The following is a 14569-nucleotide window of genomic DNA, read 5'->3' on the forward strand; positions in this document are numbered from 1 at the left end:
TTGCTTGAAGTGAGAAATGAAAGTAAGCAAAAAGCTTTGAGAGAGACTCTGAGATGAAGCAAAGTCTTTTGGAAAGAAATTTCATATTATTTTGTAACAAAGATGGAAGTTTTAAGATTAATGTAAAAGGGAAAGGAGACAAGGCCAGTGAACTGACTGGGGGAAGAACTGTTGTTCAGAGGAGTTGTGTAAAACAGAATGAATGGGAAACAAGTCAAATTCTTGTCAGAACATATCAGGTGAGGTTGGCCACCTTACTCTTAAAGGAAGATTGATCTGGGTTTGTTTTCTTTTAAGCAAATCAAACCAATTCATAACATGTCAATAAGAAGATGGCAAACAAAACAAGATACTGACTAAAACATGACCCTGTCTTGGAACCAAGGCATTAAAGGTATCCAGGACTTTAGGGAAGGACTCAGTTTTAACATTAGGTTTTGGGGAGAATAAACAGCAGAGCTCTTGAAACAAAGCTTTGGGGGAAACACTTAAATTGAAATGGAAGTCAGGTTTGGAATTCTGTGAATTTGACAAAATTTGGGCAGATTTAAGGCCATCATCAGATGGGCACTTGCCTAAAAGCTCTACTGTTGTATGCCCCTAGAGCTAAGCCTCTAAGGCAGGACTCCAGGACTGAGAGCTCAGAGCAGCAGATCCACTGCTATACTGTGTAAGGGAAAGAACCAGGTTCATGGTTTTACAGGCAGCCAGCCATGTCAGAGCTTTCATGCTGTGACCAACAGACTAGAGAGCTCAAGAGCTGAGACATTCCCAGCTTTTAATCCTAGAGGTCCTGGCACAATGAATGAAGATCCTTACTGCAAAGAAAGATATTTTTTTACCAGAAATAAAATAGCTTAAATATTCAAGATTTGATAAAGACATCATATCATAAAAGCAAATTCAGAACTGAAGCAATCATGTATTTTTTCAGACTTAATAATTTTCTTTTTCATAAGAAAAATACATGTATGTTATGTATATTGTGTTATGCACACACAATATATATATATTATGTTTAGATATTCCTGAAATAACAGTAAAGTTAGACTCAGGATAAGCATCTAAGGAAGATAATTTTTATGCTGTCTCTACATGAATATCCTAGTTTAAACATGATGATATGTTTTGTGAAAAAGAATAGAGTGTGCTAACACTTGATTCGGCTGACAAAGGTTCTGTCAAAGCATCCAAGAACCACACAGCTGAAGCAATCCTGTTCCTGAATAGGATACTAGGTAATAATTTCTCCTTGCCTACAGTAAAAATGAGAGAAGCAAACTCAGCACGTTGCCAGCGATCGTAACTGTGCCCAGAGTATGCTCTTGAGGCAGCAACCAACTGCCTTTGTAGCAGTCTTTATATAAGGATTTAAAGGCATTTCTCTTTGTGCTATACTTCATAGCAGCTCTTACTCCTGCTTCTCTGAAATTCTGTAACCACTTAATCTGCTCTCAGAAGAAAAGATCTGCTAAGAGCAAGACACATACAATTTTAATTTTATGTGGTTGAAGCCAAGACCCACTGAAGCAGCACTTGTGACATGTGCCAGCAGTGTGTAGCAGCATGTGGAGAGTAGCAGCAGTGTGAAATGGGAGGGAAGCAAAAACTCACCCTCTGCAGTTACAGGCTCAGACTTGCGCGACCTCACCGTGACAGAGGCGGCTTTGGACAGATCGGTTCCAGTCCTCCAGACACGGACCTCAATGTAGCCAGCACTCTCATCAACATAGTATTCATCATTTCCAAAGTAGAATGCTGGTTCTGATGAAAGAGGAATAATGTCCATAAACACTTCTTTACCTTACACTGAAGTTAACAAGAGACCATAAAATCCACCTTAAACAGTGGAGAGCACTTTGCTCATCTCAGTAAGTGAAATAAAGCTTCTTTTTTCAAGGTTTAGAATTCTTCTAGCTATTTTTGTCTTCTTTTCAAGTATTGGTTTGTATGGTTTTAGATAGCAATTGTTTTATCAGCACTGTACTCTTTTTCTTGCCTCCTAAATTTTCAACTCTTTGTGTCAGCTAATATGAATCTGTGTACAAAACCAAACGTGGTATCTCATTAAACTTGTTTTAGGTGAGTCCTGTGCGCAAGCCAGAAAATTCCTTGCATTTTTCACTTTGGTGCAAACATATGAAGGTGAGATAACAAAACTTGAACTTGAATATTCTCACAGATTCCTGTTGCTAAAACCAGACTGGAACATGACATGTAACTGGAGCTACTCTTGGTAATGTTTTCCAGCTAACTAAATGCTCAAATACTTAATTTTAGTTCTCCCACGTCTAGCATTTAAAACAAAATCAATCTTATTTCATGTAAACTGAAATGTGAACAGTCTTTATCTTAATACTAAAGCTCCATAGTTCATAAGAAAGAAGAACAAAAAGCAAAGGAGATTAAGAGCTATTCCACTTAACAGACATATTGTTTAGCTTAATTTTTCCCTCCCTTTTCCAGTTTTCCTACCCACAGTAATTTCACAAAGTAAAGAGCCTTAAAAACATAACCCAGCTTCATCCTGGATGTATATCATCTCCTCTTTTCTATCCTTTCCATTCCTGTTTCAAACATGCAAGATTAACCATGCACAGCCAGTGCCTCAGCTTTCCCACTGCACAGCAGAAATCACAGCAAGCACAGAAAGACCTACCCAAGTTCTCCTTGCACTTCATCACAAGTTTCTTATGCTGTCTTGTGAGAATTTATCAGCATCATGAGGCTACAGTATCACAAATGTGTTTGAAATATCATGCAGCATACAGCCAACTTGAATTCAGTCGGCAAAGATCACAGCAATTGCTCAGCAAAAAAAAGAAATCCTTGAATATTCCTCATCAATGAAAAACTGCAGCTGCCTCCCTACTTATCTGCTAAAACTGAAATAATGCAACAAATTAATGCAACTAAATGTATTTACTGAAAAATGGTGCAGATTCATAGGCCTGTTCGAGCATTATCGAAGTCATCAACCTTTGCAGGATGAAAGACAAACTTCGAAGAAGTCTAACTTTAGAAAATGAAAAGGTCGTCGGTTCCAATTTTTTTTTTTAATTCAAGAGTATGTGTATTTAAAGATGAGTGTATTTGTGTGCACAGGCAGACACATATCGATTTTACTTTATTTGCCCATAGAGGCTGGCTTGTCAGTAGTTGTTTTTATACTTGGAACTGTGAAGCTCTTATCTGAAACATTTTTAATGAGTGAACAGGATACACCCTCTATCTTTTGTGTAACTGCTATTAACTTTGATGAGAGTTCTCCTTACAGGGATACTGAAGCACTAGATATTAGATCTGCAAAGCAATGTGTCATTTCAGACACAAAATGTTCTTTTAAATTCTTAAGATGGACAAAGACTTCCTCAGCCTCTAGCCAATAAAAATACAGAATACATACTAAGACCAAATGATTATTAACGTGCCAATAGTTAGATAAAGGCAGTTAAAAAAATTATCAGTTCTAATACACGTCATTTCTTAAACAGGTATGCTTAGGGTTCAGCACACTTTCCCAAGCCTAATCTTGTTCTTATGTCCCAATGGTTCCGGAACTTGATCTGGACTTGGCTGCACCTCATTTTAAGCACTTTAGTGAGAGGTACTCACATGGAGCCTGCTTGCTCTCAGTTTGCAAGGACAAAGATAGGCCATGGCAGGTTTCCCAGCACAATGAACATGCAGGAGGACAGGTGGAATGGCTCACTCACTGCAATCTGAAAAATCTGAGGAGGTGTGGAAGCATTCCCTTTTACTTACTGGCTACATAGGGAACTTACATGATCTGCCTTAAACTAGATGGAAGGCATAAAATAAAATAATGGTTTTTTTCTTACAGCATTATCCTAACACTTGCTTCACTGCTGCTGAAGAAGAATCCTCACATACTATTGATTCCTGTAGTCACAGCCAAACAAAAAAATATCTACACCCTCAGCTAGCTTGCCTTGTATTTCAGAGTGAGTTTTTCACACTTTTTGAGCTATGTATGTTCAATGAAAGACACACTCTGCATGGTTGCCCATCCTAGGAAACAAATCCTTACAAATGTTTTCTAAATTCATTTCCTGTAAGCTGTGTTAGTAGCTCCCCAGGGGAAGGAGCAAAGCCAAGCTCCTAACAGGGAAAGCATTGTCTGTCTCAGGTCATGTCTGGAAAACACTCTGCTCAATGACTGCAGGCTCACTTACAGCAGACCTTTAATCTAGTAATCACTCTGAAGAGAGACTACTGCAAATTTAATGGTTCCTCTTAGAGAAATAAGAGGAAGTTTTCTAAGGGTTTTTTTGTTCAGACCCACAGACTTTGCTGGCATGAAGTTACAATAATCAGAGGAGAAAGGTTAGGAGCTTTAGTCCCAGGTTTCTTGGCACAGAAATGAAAACTTTGCCTTGTCCTTGTACTTAGAGAGTCAGAGGTGTATCTCAACTACAGCACTTGTCAGTCATCAAACAGGAAAACAAACACACTTCTCATGTTGTTAGGAACACATCTAACTTTGAAGGTACATCATCAAATCAGTGCGATAGCACAAAAATGTTTATTTCCAAAGAGGCTTTAACTTTTAAAATGATGTCCTTATAAACTGCTTTAGGGAGGCATTGCAAAAGAGTAGGTTGTTTATAAAAAAAATCCTTTTGGCAGTATATTTAGGACAAACACAAAAGAACAGACTCTTTCAAGCTGACACCTTGATAAGGCTTTAAACTAAAGTGAATTTCAGTGATACATGCTGCCAGTGATGCACATACACACACACACACACACACACACACACACACACATATATATATATACTTTCAGGAGGAAAGAAATAAAAGAAGAAAATAGACATGGCACTCCAACATATTCAGATAGTGGAACCAGGAGAAGCAGTCTTTACAAATGAACTTATGGCTCATCTTTTCTAGGGTTAAGACTATTTATTCCTAAAAGCTTTTGCCTTCTTTCCATGAACAGTACAAAAAAGGCTATGGTGGGAACATTATGAGTTGCCAGAGCCAGCAGTAGTCTGCTGTGGTAATGCAGAAGGTGCAAACCAGGCTTTGCAAGCCTACAAGCCTGTTCTGGTACAGTCTGGACATGCTAGGGCCATGCTGAATCCAAAGTAAGGAGTAAGGAGCCCTGATGGCTGGCACAGCTAATTAACTTGGGCACAAAACCAGACAAACATGGCCAGATTTGGCTGGACCTGATCCGGCTCATACTCAGGCAACACATCCATCCCTACACAATGGCTACTTGCATTTCAGGATCAAAGCTGGCATTACAGGACTGATGTGATGAGTCTCTAACATAACAGATTCCAATGTTACAAACATGATGTGTGTGACTTGTAGATAGATCATTTAGGAATAAGAGTTGATGAAATGTAAGAAGGCATGAGTGTTTATTTACTGTTTCACAGAAGTAAAGGTTACCTTCTGAAATCTCTCTCATATATGCATGTTAATAGCAGCAAAAGAAAAGCCCAGAGAAATCATCCATTACAAAAGCTTTATATTAAAACCATATCAAAGAGGACTTTAAAATCTAAAACTAGGTAGCACCATTCTGCAGCTATTTACACACACTTGAAACTATGCAAGCAACTGAGCTTGCATTTAGCACAATGAATTTAATTTGCCAAGTCATTTATTTTCACTGAATGCTGTAGAAGCAGGGGTCAAGATTACAGTCAAAGCTCAATTCTGTAGTAGGTACCTATTGTGCAAATGCCAATAGCTTTTTATTTGATGTGGTCAAAACAGATTATTTTCAAATTCATATGTTGCAATCTTAACAGCTTTCATCTTAGTAGTGTTGTCATAACTTTTGCAATCAAAAAGTAAATTCCCCTCAGAATCAAAATTGCTAGTTTCAGCCAAATTGCCACAAACATTATCTTAAGCAAATAATGCCTTCTTTTCTATTTGTCTCAACAGATCATTTCTGTCTATTGACTTAAAGAGGTTTTTAAAAACAATTCTGTAAACCCTGTAACAGGTAATAAGACGGATTCAAATTAATGCCATCTTTACCAAACACACTTTGATTTTGTAAGGAAATTGCCATTTCTTTTTTAGTTCACAATGGCAGTGCCATACATTGATTACACTGGCTCATCACTTAATTACTCTCATTTTATGCAACTTGAACTAGTAATTTCAGTAGAGTAACATGGTGTGAAGCAGCAACTGCTATGAACAACATTATATATGATTCACATTTAATTAATTTATGATACACACTAATTTAACGTAACACTTTCCATTTTAACTCACCCTTATGTTAAAGTGTATCCATGCTTCAGTTTCTCTAGACACAGTACCATCACAAGCAGCACCTGCCTGGCAGGCTTGGAGTCCATATCTAAACTCTCTGCTACATCAATAAGCAAAACTCAATTGTGAGCAAAGTAGCATGCTAAAGGCAGCAGACTACAGCTCTAGCTGCAAGAGTGAGGATGGCAGTGAGATGGCTACAATGATACCCCATCTCTGGTCACCTGTACCTTCCTTCTTGACAGCCTTCAGGAACAGTTTGTAGCCTGGAGAACAGAGCTAATTCTGATTTTGCTTAATGTCAGGTTGCCAATCATAAATGGTGCAGTAAGCTGTGGCTCAACTCATTGCAGATGTGTGTCTTTAAAGTAAAAATTAATTTTTCAACAAGTAGTTAATTGTTATGTACAAGACAGTAATGAGCACTCTTAAATTGTTTCCCAGCTACAAATGGCATGTTAGTAGAAAGGCTAATGTGTGCAGTTCACTCTAATAAGTGACCTTCCCTTGAAGCAATTAATTTACCTTTGTTGGTTTGCTCAGAAACATTGCTACCTTTCTGAAACACCAAATTCATATATCAGTCAACTAACATATACCTGAAAATATTTATTAGTAAAGTAGTATTGTTATAATTCTTCCACACCCTTCAGGGTATAACCTACAGACCTTAGTATCACTGGAACTACTACACATTTTGGAGGAGTTTTTCTTATGTCTGAGGACAGGGCCAGAAGATTTGTCCTGCTGCAAGTACATCAAACTCCAATCACTTGTCTTAACCATTCCATAATACAGATAATTGCCTCATTTACCAATGGAAATAAAAATATAAAGACTAATAGATGAAGAAACAGACACTGGAATCTGGGGACACACCCAACCATGATTATATTGCCTGCAGCAACCCTCTGAATTTCACATACCTTTCTTCTACTGGCTATACCTCCCACAGAGCATGAAACCAACTCGGAATCTTCTACATGCTCTGTTTCTAAAATTAATTAGATTACATTTATATAACAAGCCTGGGAAATGGGATTGGTAACAAATTCTCAACAAACTGATGAAACAGAGGCAGACAGATAAATGGAAAGTCTTGGCAGTAGCGCTTAAATATACCACACACAAGTTTTTTCACAAAGAGGCCAAGCTTGAAGGTGCTTACAGTCAGTGATTCAAACATCAGGTAAAAAAATGAGGGCTACAAACAGAAATGTTCAGCAACATTTCAGAAATCAGGTAAAGATATAGGATGCAGCCAGGTAAAGATATAGTATGCAGCCATTTCTGGCTGATCCGACTTTAGATTTTTGCACTTTTACTATTCAGTCACAATGCTGGTTAGGTTGAGTTTGCTTAACCAGTGGAAATAATTTCTTATAGGCTTTTCTGACCACATACAATCAGAACATATTTAACTCACCGAGGCTGCAGAAGAAAAGTATGCAAGATATCCCTTAACCAGAGCTACTGTTGAGGATGTGACTTGGCAGTGAAGACAGAGCAGAAGTGCAAACAGAGCAACAGCCAGACTTATCAGACCACAAAAGCAAAACTCTCACATAAGAAAATATGCTCTGCTGTATGTTAAAACTTCTTGTATACTGTCTCTTGGACTTTTGATCCCATTTGTGTGAGAGATAAAAGAGTGTCCTGGCAGCGAAGAGAGATAAAAACTGAATTAATCTTTTAAAAATTTCCATGTTCAAAAGGAGAATCGATGGCATTAAAGCCCAATGGGCTACCATGGTTACAGTGTTCAGTATCTTTTATGTCTTTAAAGACTATGAGCAAAGTCTCAGAATGAGGAGATTCAGAGTAAGGAAGATGATTGAAGAAGCCTTAGGAAAACTGAATGCAACAAGACATCCTACTCAACTTGATTATCCAAATCTTAAACACGCAAAGCACTCACTCAGTCACTAAATTCACTCCCTACAACCATATCCAACAATGAAGAGATGATTAATTTAGAATGGTTTGCTAGACATTAATTCATTTCTAAACAGTGTATAATAAATGCAAGATCTACAGTACCAATGCCATCAAAACCACAATATGCTACAGCAAGACACAAGAGAGAAACCAGTTCAATGTACTCTTGAGTGAACTGTCATAAACCAATAATACATTAGGCTCTGGGATGCAATACCAGTTTACATAAAAACACCACTTCATTAAACTCGTTCTAAATTTAACAGAAGGCATAATTTTTCTACAGTTCATGTAATCTTGTACCTTCTGCTTATTGGCAATTTTGTGTGCTTTGAGCACAAAACTAAAAGTTTTCTGCATTTCAACACTCTCCTCAAAATATTACTGCAATTCACATAGAAGTGTAATACTAGATGTTTAAGCAACCCATTTAAAAACATGCAGCAGTGAAGGCTGAAGAGCTTTGTGCTCTGCCAGCTGCATCCCCTACTGTAAAAGAGCCATCTGAAATAGATGTGACAAAGTACTGCCTGGAGATCATGTTCTGTCCTCCTCACCTATCAAAGGAGCCCAGATCACAAGGTTGGACTATATTTCTAGTTATTAAGCAGATGAATAAAAATGAGATGAATCCAACAGCTGCAGCTCACACACACACACACACACACACACACACACTCTTATAAAATGGGACACACATACATAATAAGCTGTAAACCACAAATAATGCTAAGAAAGCAAATCATAAATGTGCCCGGTTACTCTAAAGAATGTCCTACTACAAGGCATGACATTAATTTATTTCTGTGATAGGCAGCAAACAGGCAGTTTCCAAAATCTTTAAGGCTATCATCATGGATTGAACATTTTTCACTCTGTTGAACTGATGATAATAAGAAGCTATTAGTAAAGAAAACTGGGAGTATAACTTGTCATAAGCTGGCTGTCATCCACTTTTTCCCCTGATTAGTTGCCAACCTGGCCACCCGCCACAGGCTGGGGAAAGGAGAGGGGTCATATAGAGACTTTACTTAATGGGAGGACAAAAGAAGTTAAAAGCTGCACAGAAGTGCCAGAGGCATCAGACTCACAAGCATTGTAAAAACATAAAAGGGAGAAAGTAATCAAAGACGGATGTGCACAGGAAAAAAGAACTAGTTCACTATTTTAGACATGTCCAGAGAGTGGTGATGGATAGTTGGCCAAATAATGACTCTAGTCTGTAACATAACAGTGGGCATGCTCTACCTGTAGTGTTCAGATTGTAATTAAAATTGGACAAATGCACTAGCAGATGTTAACTACCAAGATTAATCAACCTCCTGTTCCGTTTAAATCTGACAGACCTACTGGCAAAGAGAAAAAGGCACATTTGACTTGTCTGCCTTGGAGACCAATGGAAATAAGGAGATTCAAACATGCCTTGTGAGATTAGGATGTTCCTCTGATAAACAATGTTACTAATAAAGCACTTATTTATCATAAGCTTTAAATTTGGCACAGTACATACACTGAGAGTAAGTTCTAGCAAGAGTACCTGCTTGCTAGAAGCCAATGCAAAGCATATATTTATAGTGTAACATTGCAGCGCTGACTTTTCAGGCTATTGATAGTAAATATTAATATACTCTGCTACTCCAAGGAAGCTGGAAAAGTGTTAGTGGGTACCAATTTCCAGAACATTGTCTAAGGATTTTCAAAATCTAATTAAGTGTAAGGAAAGCGACAGCAAGTGTTTTAAAGAAATCTCCAGAAGATGAAATAATTGATCTGTTCTCTTTGACCTCTAACATTCCCTTTCTACATTAGGATACCATCATCCAGTTTACTCATCTGTAAAATATTCCCAGTGCTATCCTCTATCATGTGGATTGTATAAGTGATTGATTCTGTTCATCAGGTGTAAAGATAATGGTCAGCAAATCTCCCACATAAACCTGAGTCCTTTGCTTTCCCAGCCTTGGTGTAGAAATGCCAAGAAGAAGTTTGAGCAGCTTCTTGCCCATCTAATGTGAATGAAGTGGAAGAAATGTATTTAATGTACTTCCTGCTGTGAACAGCATGAGTCTTCAACAATTCCACTAAAGCAGAAGAACCGTTTGTCAGCCTGGCTCTAAGGCTGTGTGCTCTCACGGCAACACTAAATACAGTAGCATGGAATTAAAATCACATGGGGAGACGGCCACTTACAAAAAATGTGCAGCACATAAAATAACTGTAAGTATTTTCCCCTCAGGTGCTAACTTCTAGCTCTTCATTCACCACACCTCTTCTCTTCAGGTTTCCAAATGTGATTACAAACTCAAGTTTTAAATTTGCCCACAATAAAAAAACAAGCAAGTAAAAGAGAGTCTAAATCAGCACAGCAGTCAAAATTCTGGGACAATGAAAAAGCAGAACTTTGACTCAAACCTTGCTAAAGCATTTTGTACCAGACTTTTGGCATATAACACAGTAACATTGTTAGTGCCAGAACCAAATTACAGGCTCTTCATTCCCATATGAATACTAACAAAAGACTTAGATCTCATTTTTTCTCTCTCTCTATGAAATTATTTCAGAGTCACCGCTTCAGCTGGAAAAACAAAGAGCACTTCCTGGCTGATCTAGCTTAGTTGCTAAGTGCCTGAGGATTAAGGCACTTCCATGGAACAGAAGGATCTGAGTGTTTTCATGAGTCTTAGACTGAATTCCAGGATTCCTCTGTCCAAGGAGAATGAAAAGTGCACACTAACCTCATCCTCTTTTTCCTAGATGCATAATATTTATCTATTATGTAAAGTGCCTCCTTCAAATGAGCTTTATGCTGAACGCTGCGCTCTCCACGCAGTATAGGCATGTCCTTCATGCCCAGTAATGCTTACAACTTTGTATTTGCAAATTAAATTTCTAAGGTAGGTTTTATATCTACTATCATAAATCAATGTACTCAGATGCACCAGGTATCCCTGGTGACTGGGCTCAACAATTTAGATACTTGTCCTAGGATGGGATGTTTCCTGGGAGTACATCCCTTTTCAATAACTATAGAAGAATCCTGTAATAGCCTATTTGAATCAGATGTCTAAAGTTATAGAGGCTAATACCAAGTGCGATTAGTGCCACCCCAGAAGTGGATGATTTACATAGGTCTTTTCCCTATGCATGCTTTTCTGCCATGGTTCACAGTTAATAACTATCACATCTGACTCAAACAAACCATGTTTTTACTTTTTAGTGCTTAACTGTAGTGGCATGCGTAACTTTGAATCCAAGGTTTCAATGTGAAATTTTTTCTGCTACTTACTTCATTAACTTGTTTTCCTTTTTTCCATCTAACTTTCATACCTATCAGGAAAAGTCCCTTTCAAATTAGGAGATGTCCCAATAGCAGCACCAATCTGAAAATCACCATTCATAATATACAAATATACCAGTGCATGTTCTACATACTACAATTTTTTCCCCCAAATTTGGCTTTGGCAGCACAGCACAACTGTATAATCCCCAATTAAACTTTTCAGTTGCCCAAAATTTAGTGAATACACTGTAGTTCACTAGAGCATGCCTCTTACTTTTTTATTTTCAGGATTATATAGCCACTATGGCATTTTAGTTAGACCCTAAGGGCATTCTCTAAAAATAAAAGACTAGGATGGTAGGTGCTGAAGGTGAGTGTTTTCTAATTAACTCACATGGAATGCCAGAGAACATAAGGCAATGTTGCTAGTGCTGACTTGAGTTCCATAGGAAAGATCTCCTGTAGTATTATTAAACTTTGACCTTTGCTATTTCTGTTGTTTGGCCTGAAGAAGTCAATGCATAATGTTGATCCAGACACAGTTCTTGGACACATCACTTAATGACACACTGTCACATTTGTCCAAAGAAACTCTGTTAAGTAGAAAATTAATTTAAACAACGAGAAATAGGAATCAGTAGGTGTGAAGCTGAGACTAAAGTGGACCACAGAATTTAGCATTACAGGATTACTACAGCTGATAGGCTATTACAAATGTGCTAAAGCTTCTCCCAACCTCTATCTTAGACATTTTCTGAATTAAACCTTTCTGTTAAAAGAACTTTTTTTTTCACATTCCATGCTGGTTTAACTTAGTAAAATTAATTTTGTGCACTACAAACAATAATAACCAGTGCTGCTTAAAATCCTCTGCTTATTTATACAGAATTTCAATCATGACTGCTAAAACCTTACAAAAATATGTGCTTGTAAACATATATTTGTATGTGTGTGTGTGAATACATTAAAAAACATTCAAGGTGTAATCTATAATTTATCTACTTTGTAGTCTGCACTCTACTTTTTATAGATAAGGCATTGCAACAGATGTTAGATGAAACAAATAGACTTTTCATGCTTTATATTTTTATGCAAACTAAAAAGAATGTGGTAGGAAATTTTACTGCTAAGTGAATTGTTTTTGCATGCGCTGGAATTCTTTGTGAGAGTTTTTTCACTCTAAAAAAGGAGTTCTGCCACATAATTTCAAATGCCACATATGCAACATTTTGGGTGTAAAAAAAAAGTGAATGTCTGTAAATAAGCGTCCCAAACTTAGTCAAAGACCCCTTATATTTCAATATCCCAAATATTCTTTACTCCTACCAACAAACATTGATATTTCAGTTGCCACATAATGAAAATATTCTATTCTAATTTCCCTGACACTTTTTAAATAAATCCCATAAGGTTATTCTTTGTTAAATTAATTTGTGCAGAAGAGTTTGTAGATCTGAGGCAGCTTGTGCTCATAAATGCAGAAACTTAAAACTAAACAGTGGTGCACAAACTAAATTACTTCTCCTGCTTTCTAATGGCATTGTTAAAAGAGGTTTCTCATTAACTTCCCTAATATTTTGTGTGAGTTTCATAAAATGTTTTATGCTCTGTTGTTCCGTGGAGTTGCTGAGAATCACACTGAAGTTGGATGATCTAATTTCAGCTCATCTCTGATATTAACTAATGTCTTGGAGAATAATTCTCTCCATCCCAAACCCTCCATATATATACTTAAGCAGAGAGAACATCTTCAATTTTTTGGTTAATCAGCTTCTCCATGAATACATGCTTTTAATAGTTATTCTCTAAATATTCTATACTTTGTTATGTACAAATTTTAAAGTTCATGAATTCATCAAAATTATTCATACAAATCAAACTCTCGTAGAAGCTCCTAAATGAATAAATTTGTGTTTGCTATAATAACAGAGTCATTTCTATTCTACAAAGTTTTCTATTTTGGCTTGCATTTGCCATATGATCTCCTCCTTTACAAGACCTGTTTTTTCAACCTGTTGTAGGCATTAATGCTATATGATTCCCCAAATGCTCCACAGAGAAAACAAAGTCACCTCTGTCACAGGATTACAGGTGAGAAATTTCAGGCAGGCTGAGTATTTATGAGGCAATTAGATGGGTGCAGACTTCCTGCCTTGAAGAGCTGCCTTTTGTATCCTTACCTAGAGAAAAATCACTGTGCTGATAATAATGGTCTGCTTTGGCATCAGACTTTCAAAGAGTACTGTACTATGTAATTGCTCCCTTTAGTCTTTAGGAAATATGATGGTGTCACAATAGATGGTTTATGGCCTGAAACAGCTTATCAGTAGTCTTATCTCTGAATTTACTGCTGAGATGTCAGTCTCCAAACTCCACACGTAAATGGGGCAATTGTACCAGGAAGCTTTCATGCTATTACTCCTAGAAAAAAGAGCTGTCACACCAGTGCTGAAGCATTAAAGGAGAGGCAGCAATAATACATGTATTTTTGAAAGGAGTTGGTGATACAGTGTGCTGATTCTACTCTTAGTGACACCCACTTTTCTAATCACCACCAGAAGTGTCCTTTTCAAAGCAATATCTTAAAGCTATTAACCAGCTGAACAAATGACATAATTCTGCCAGCATTTCCTTACTGTGGCAATCTCTAAAGCAACATTATTCTTATCTGAATATTTGCTTTATTAAAAAGACAAAGAGAACACAAATGGACACTTTTACACAGAAATTCAAATGCAGCATCAAATCAGAAGAAATATATCTTCCCTTTTGGGAACTGCTAGATGGTTTCTGCCCCATAAGGGCCTCCAATAGGGCCCTTGCAGCATGACTGAATGGGCCCAAAGGCTTTGCAGACATAGCCTCAGAATTACAGAAACAAGGCTGCCCATGCAAGGTGACATCTTGAATTTTGTCTATTAATGTGACAGAACAGAAAGGTGCAGCTCCTTGCTGTGAATCACTGCTCATGTGATTTTGTCAAACAATAAAATAGCAATACTAGATACTTTCAAAAACCCGCATAGCTTTCCAATAATATTTTCTAATCTCAAGATGAAAGCAGAATGTGTTTTAACCAGCA

At 37.3% G+C, this 14569-nt stretch overlaps 1 protein-coding gene across 1 annotated transcript in view; it reads right to left on the bottom strand.

The window, feature by feature from the left end:
* Positions 1 to 14569, bottom strand: part of FREM2 (FRAS1 related extracellular matrix 2) — a 122712-nt gene that overhangs the window by 37685 nt on the left and 70458 nt on the right. The window contains exon 7 of the mRNA XM_030943348.1: positions 1615 to 1764. Within this exon, the coding sequence (XP_030799208.1) occupies positions 1615 to 1764 (150 nt within the window). The remainder of the gene's footprint in view (positions 1 to 1614; positions 1765 to 14569) is intronic.

The sequence above is a fragment of the Camarhynchus parvulus genome, chromosome 1 (genome assembly GCF_901933205.1).
Source record: "Camarhynchus parvulus chromosome 1, STF_HiC, whole genome shotgun sequence".
Lineage (NCBI taxonomy): Eukaryota > Metazoa > Chordata > Aves > Passeriformes > Thraupidae > Camarhynchus > Camarhynchus parvulus.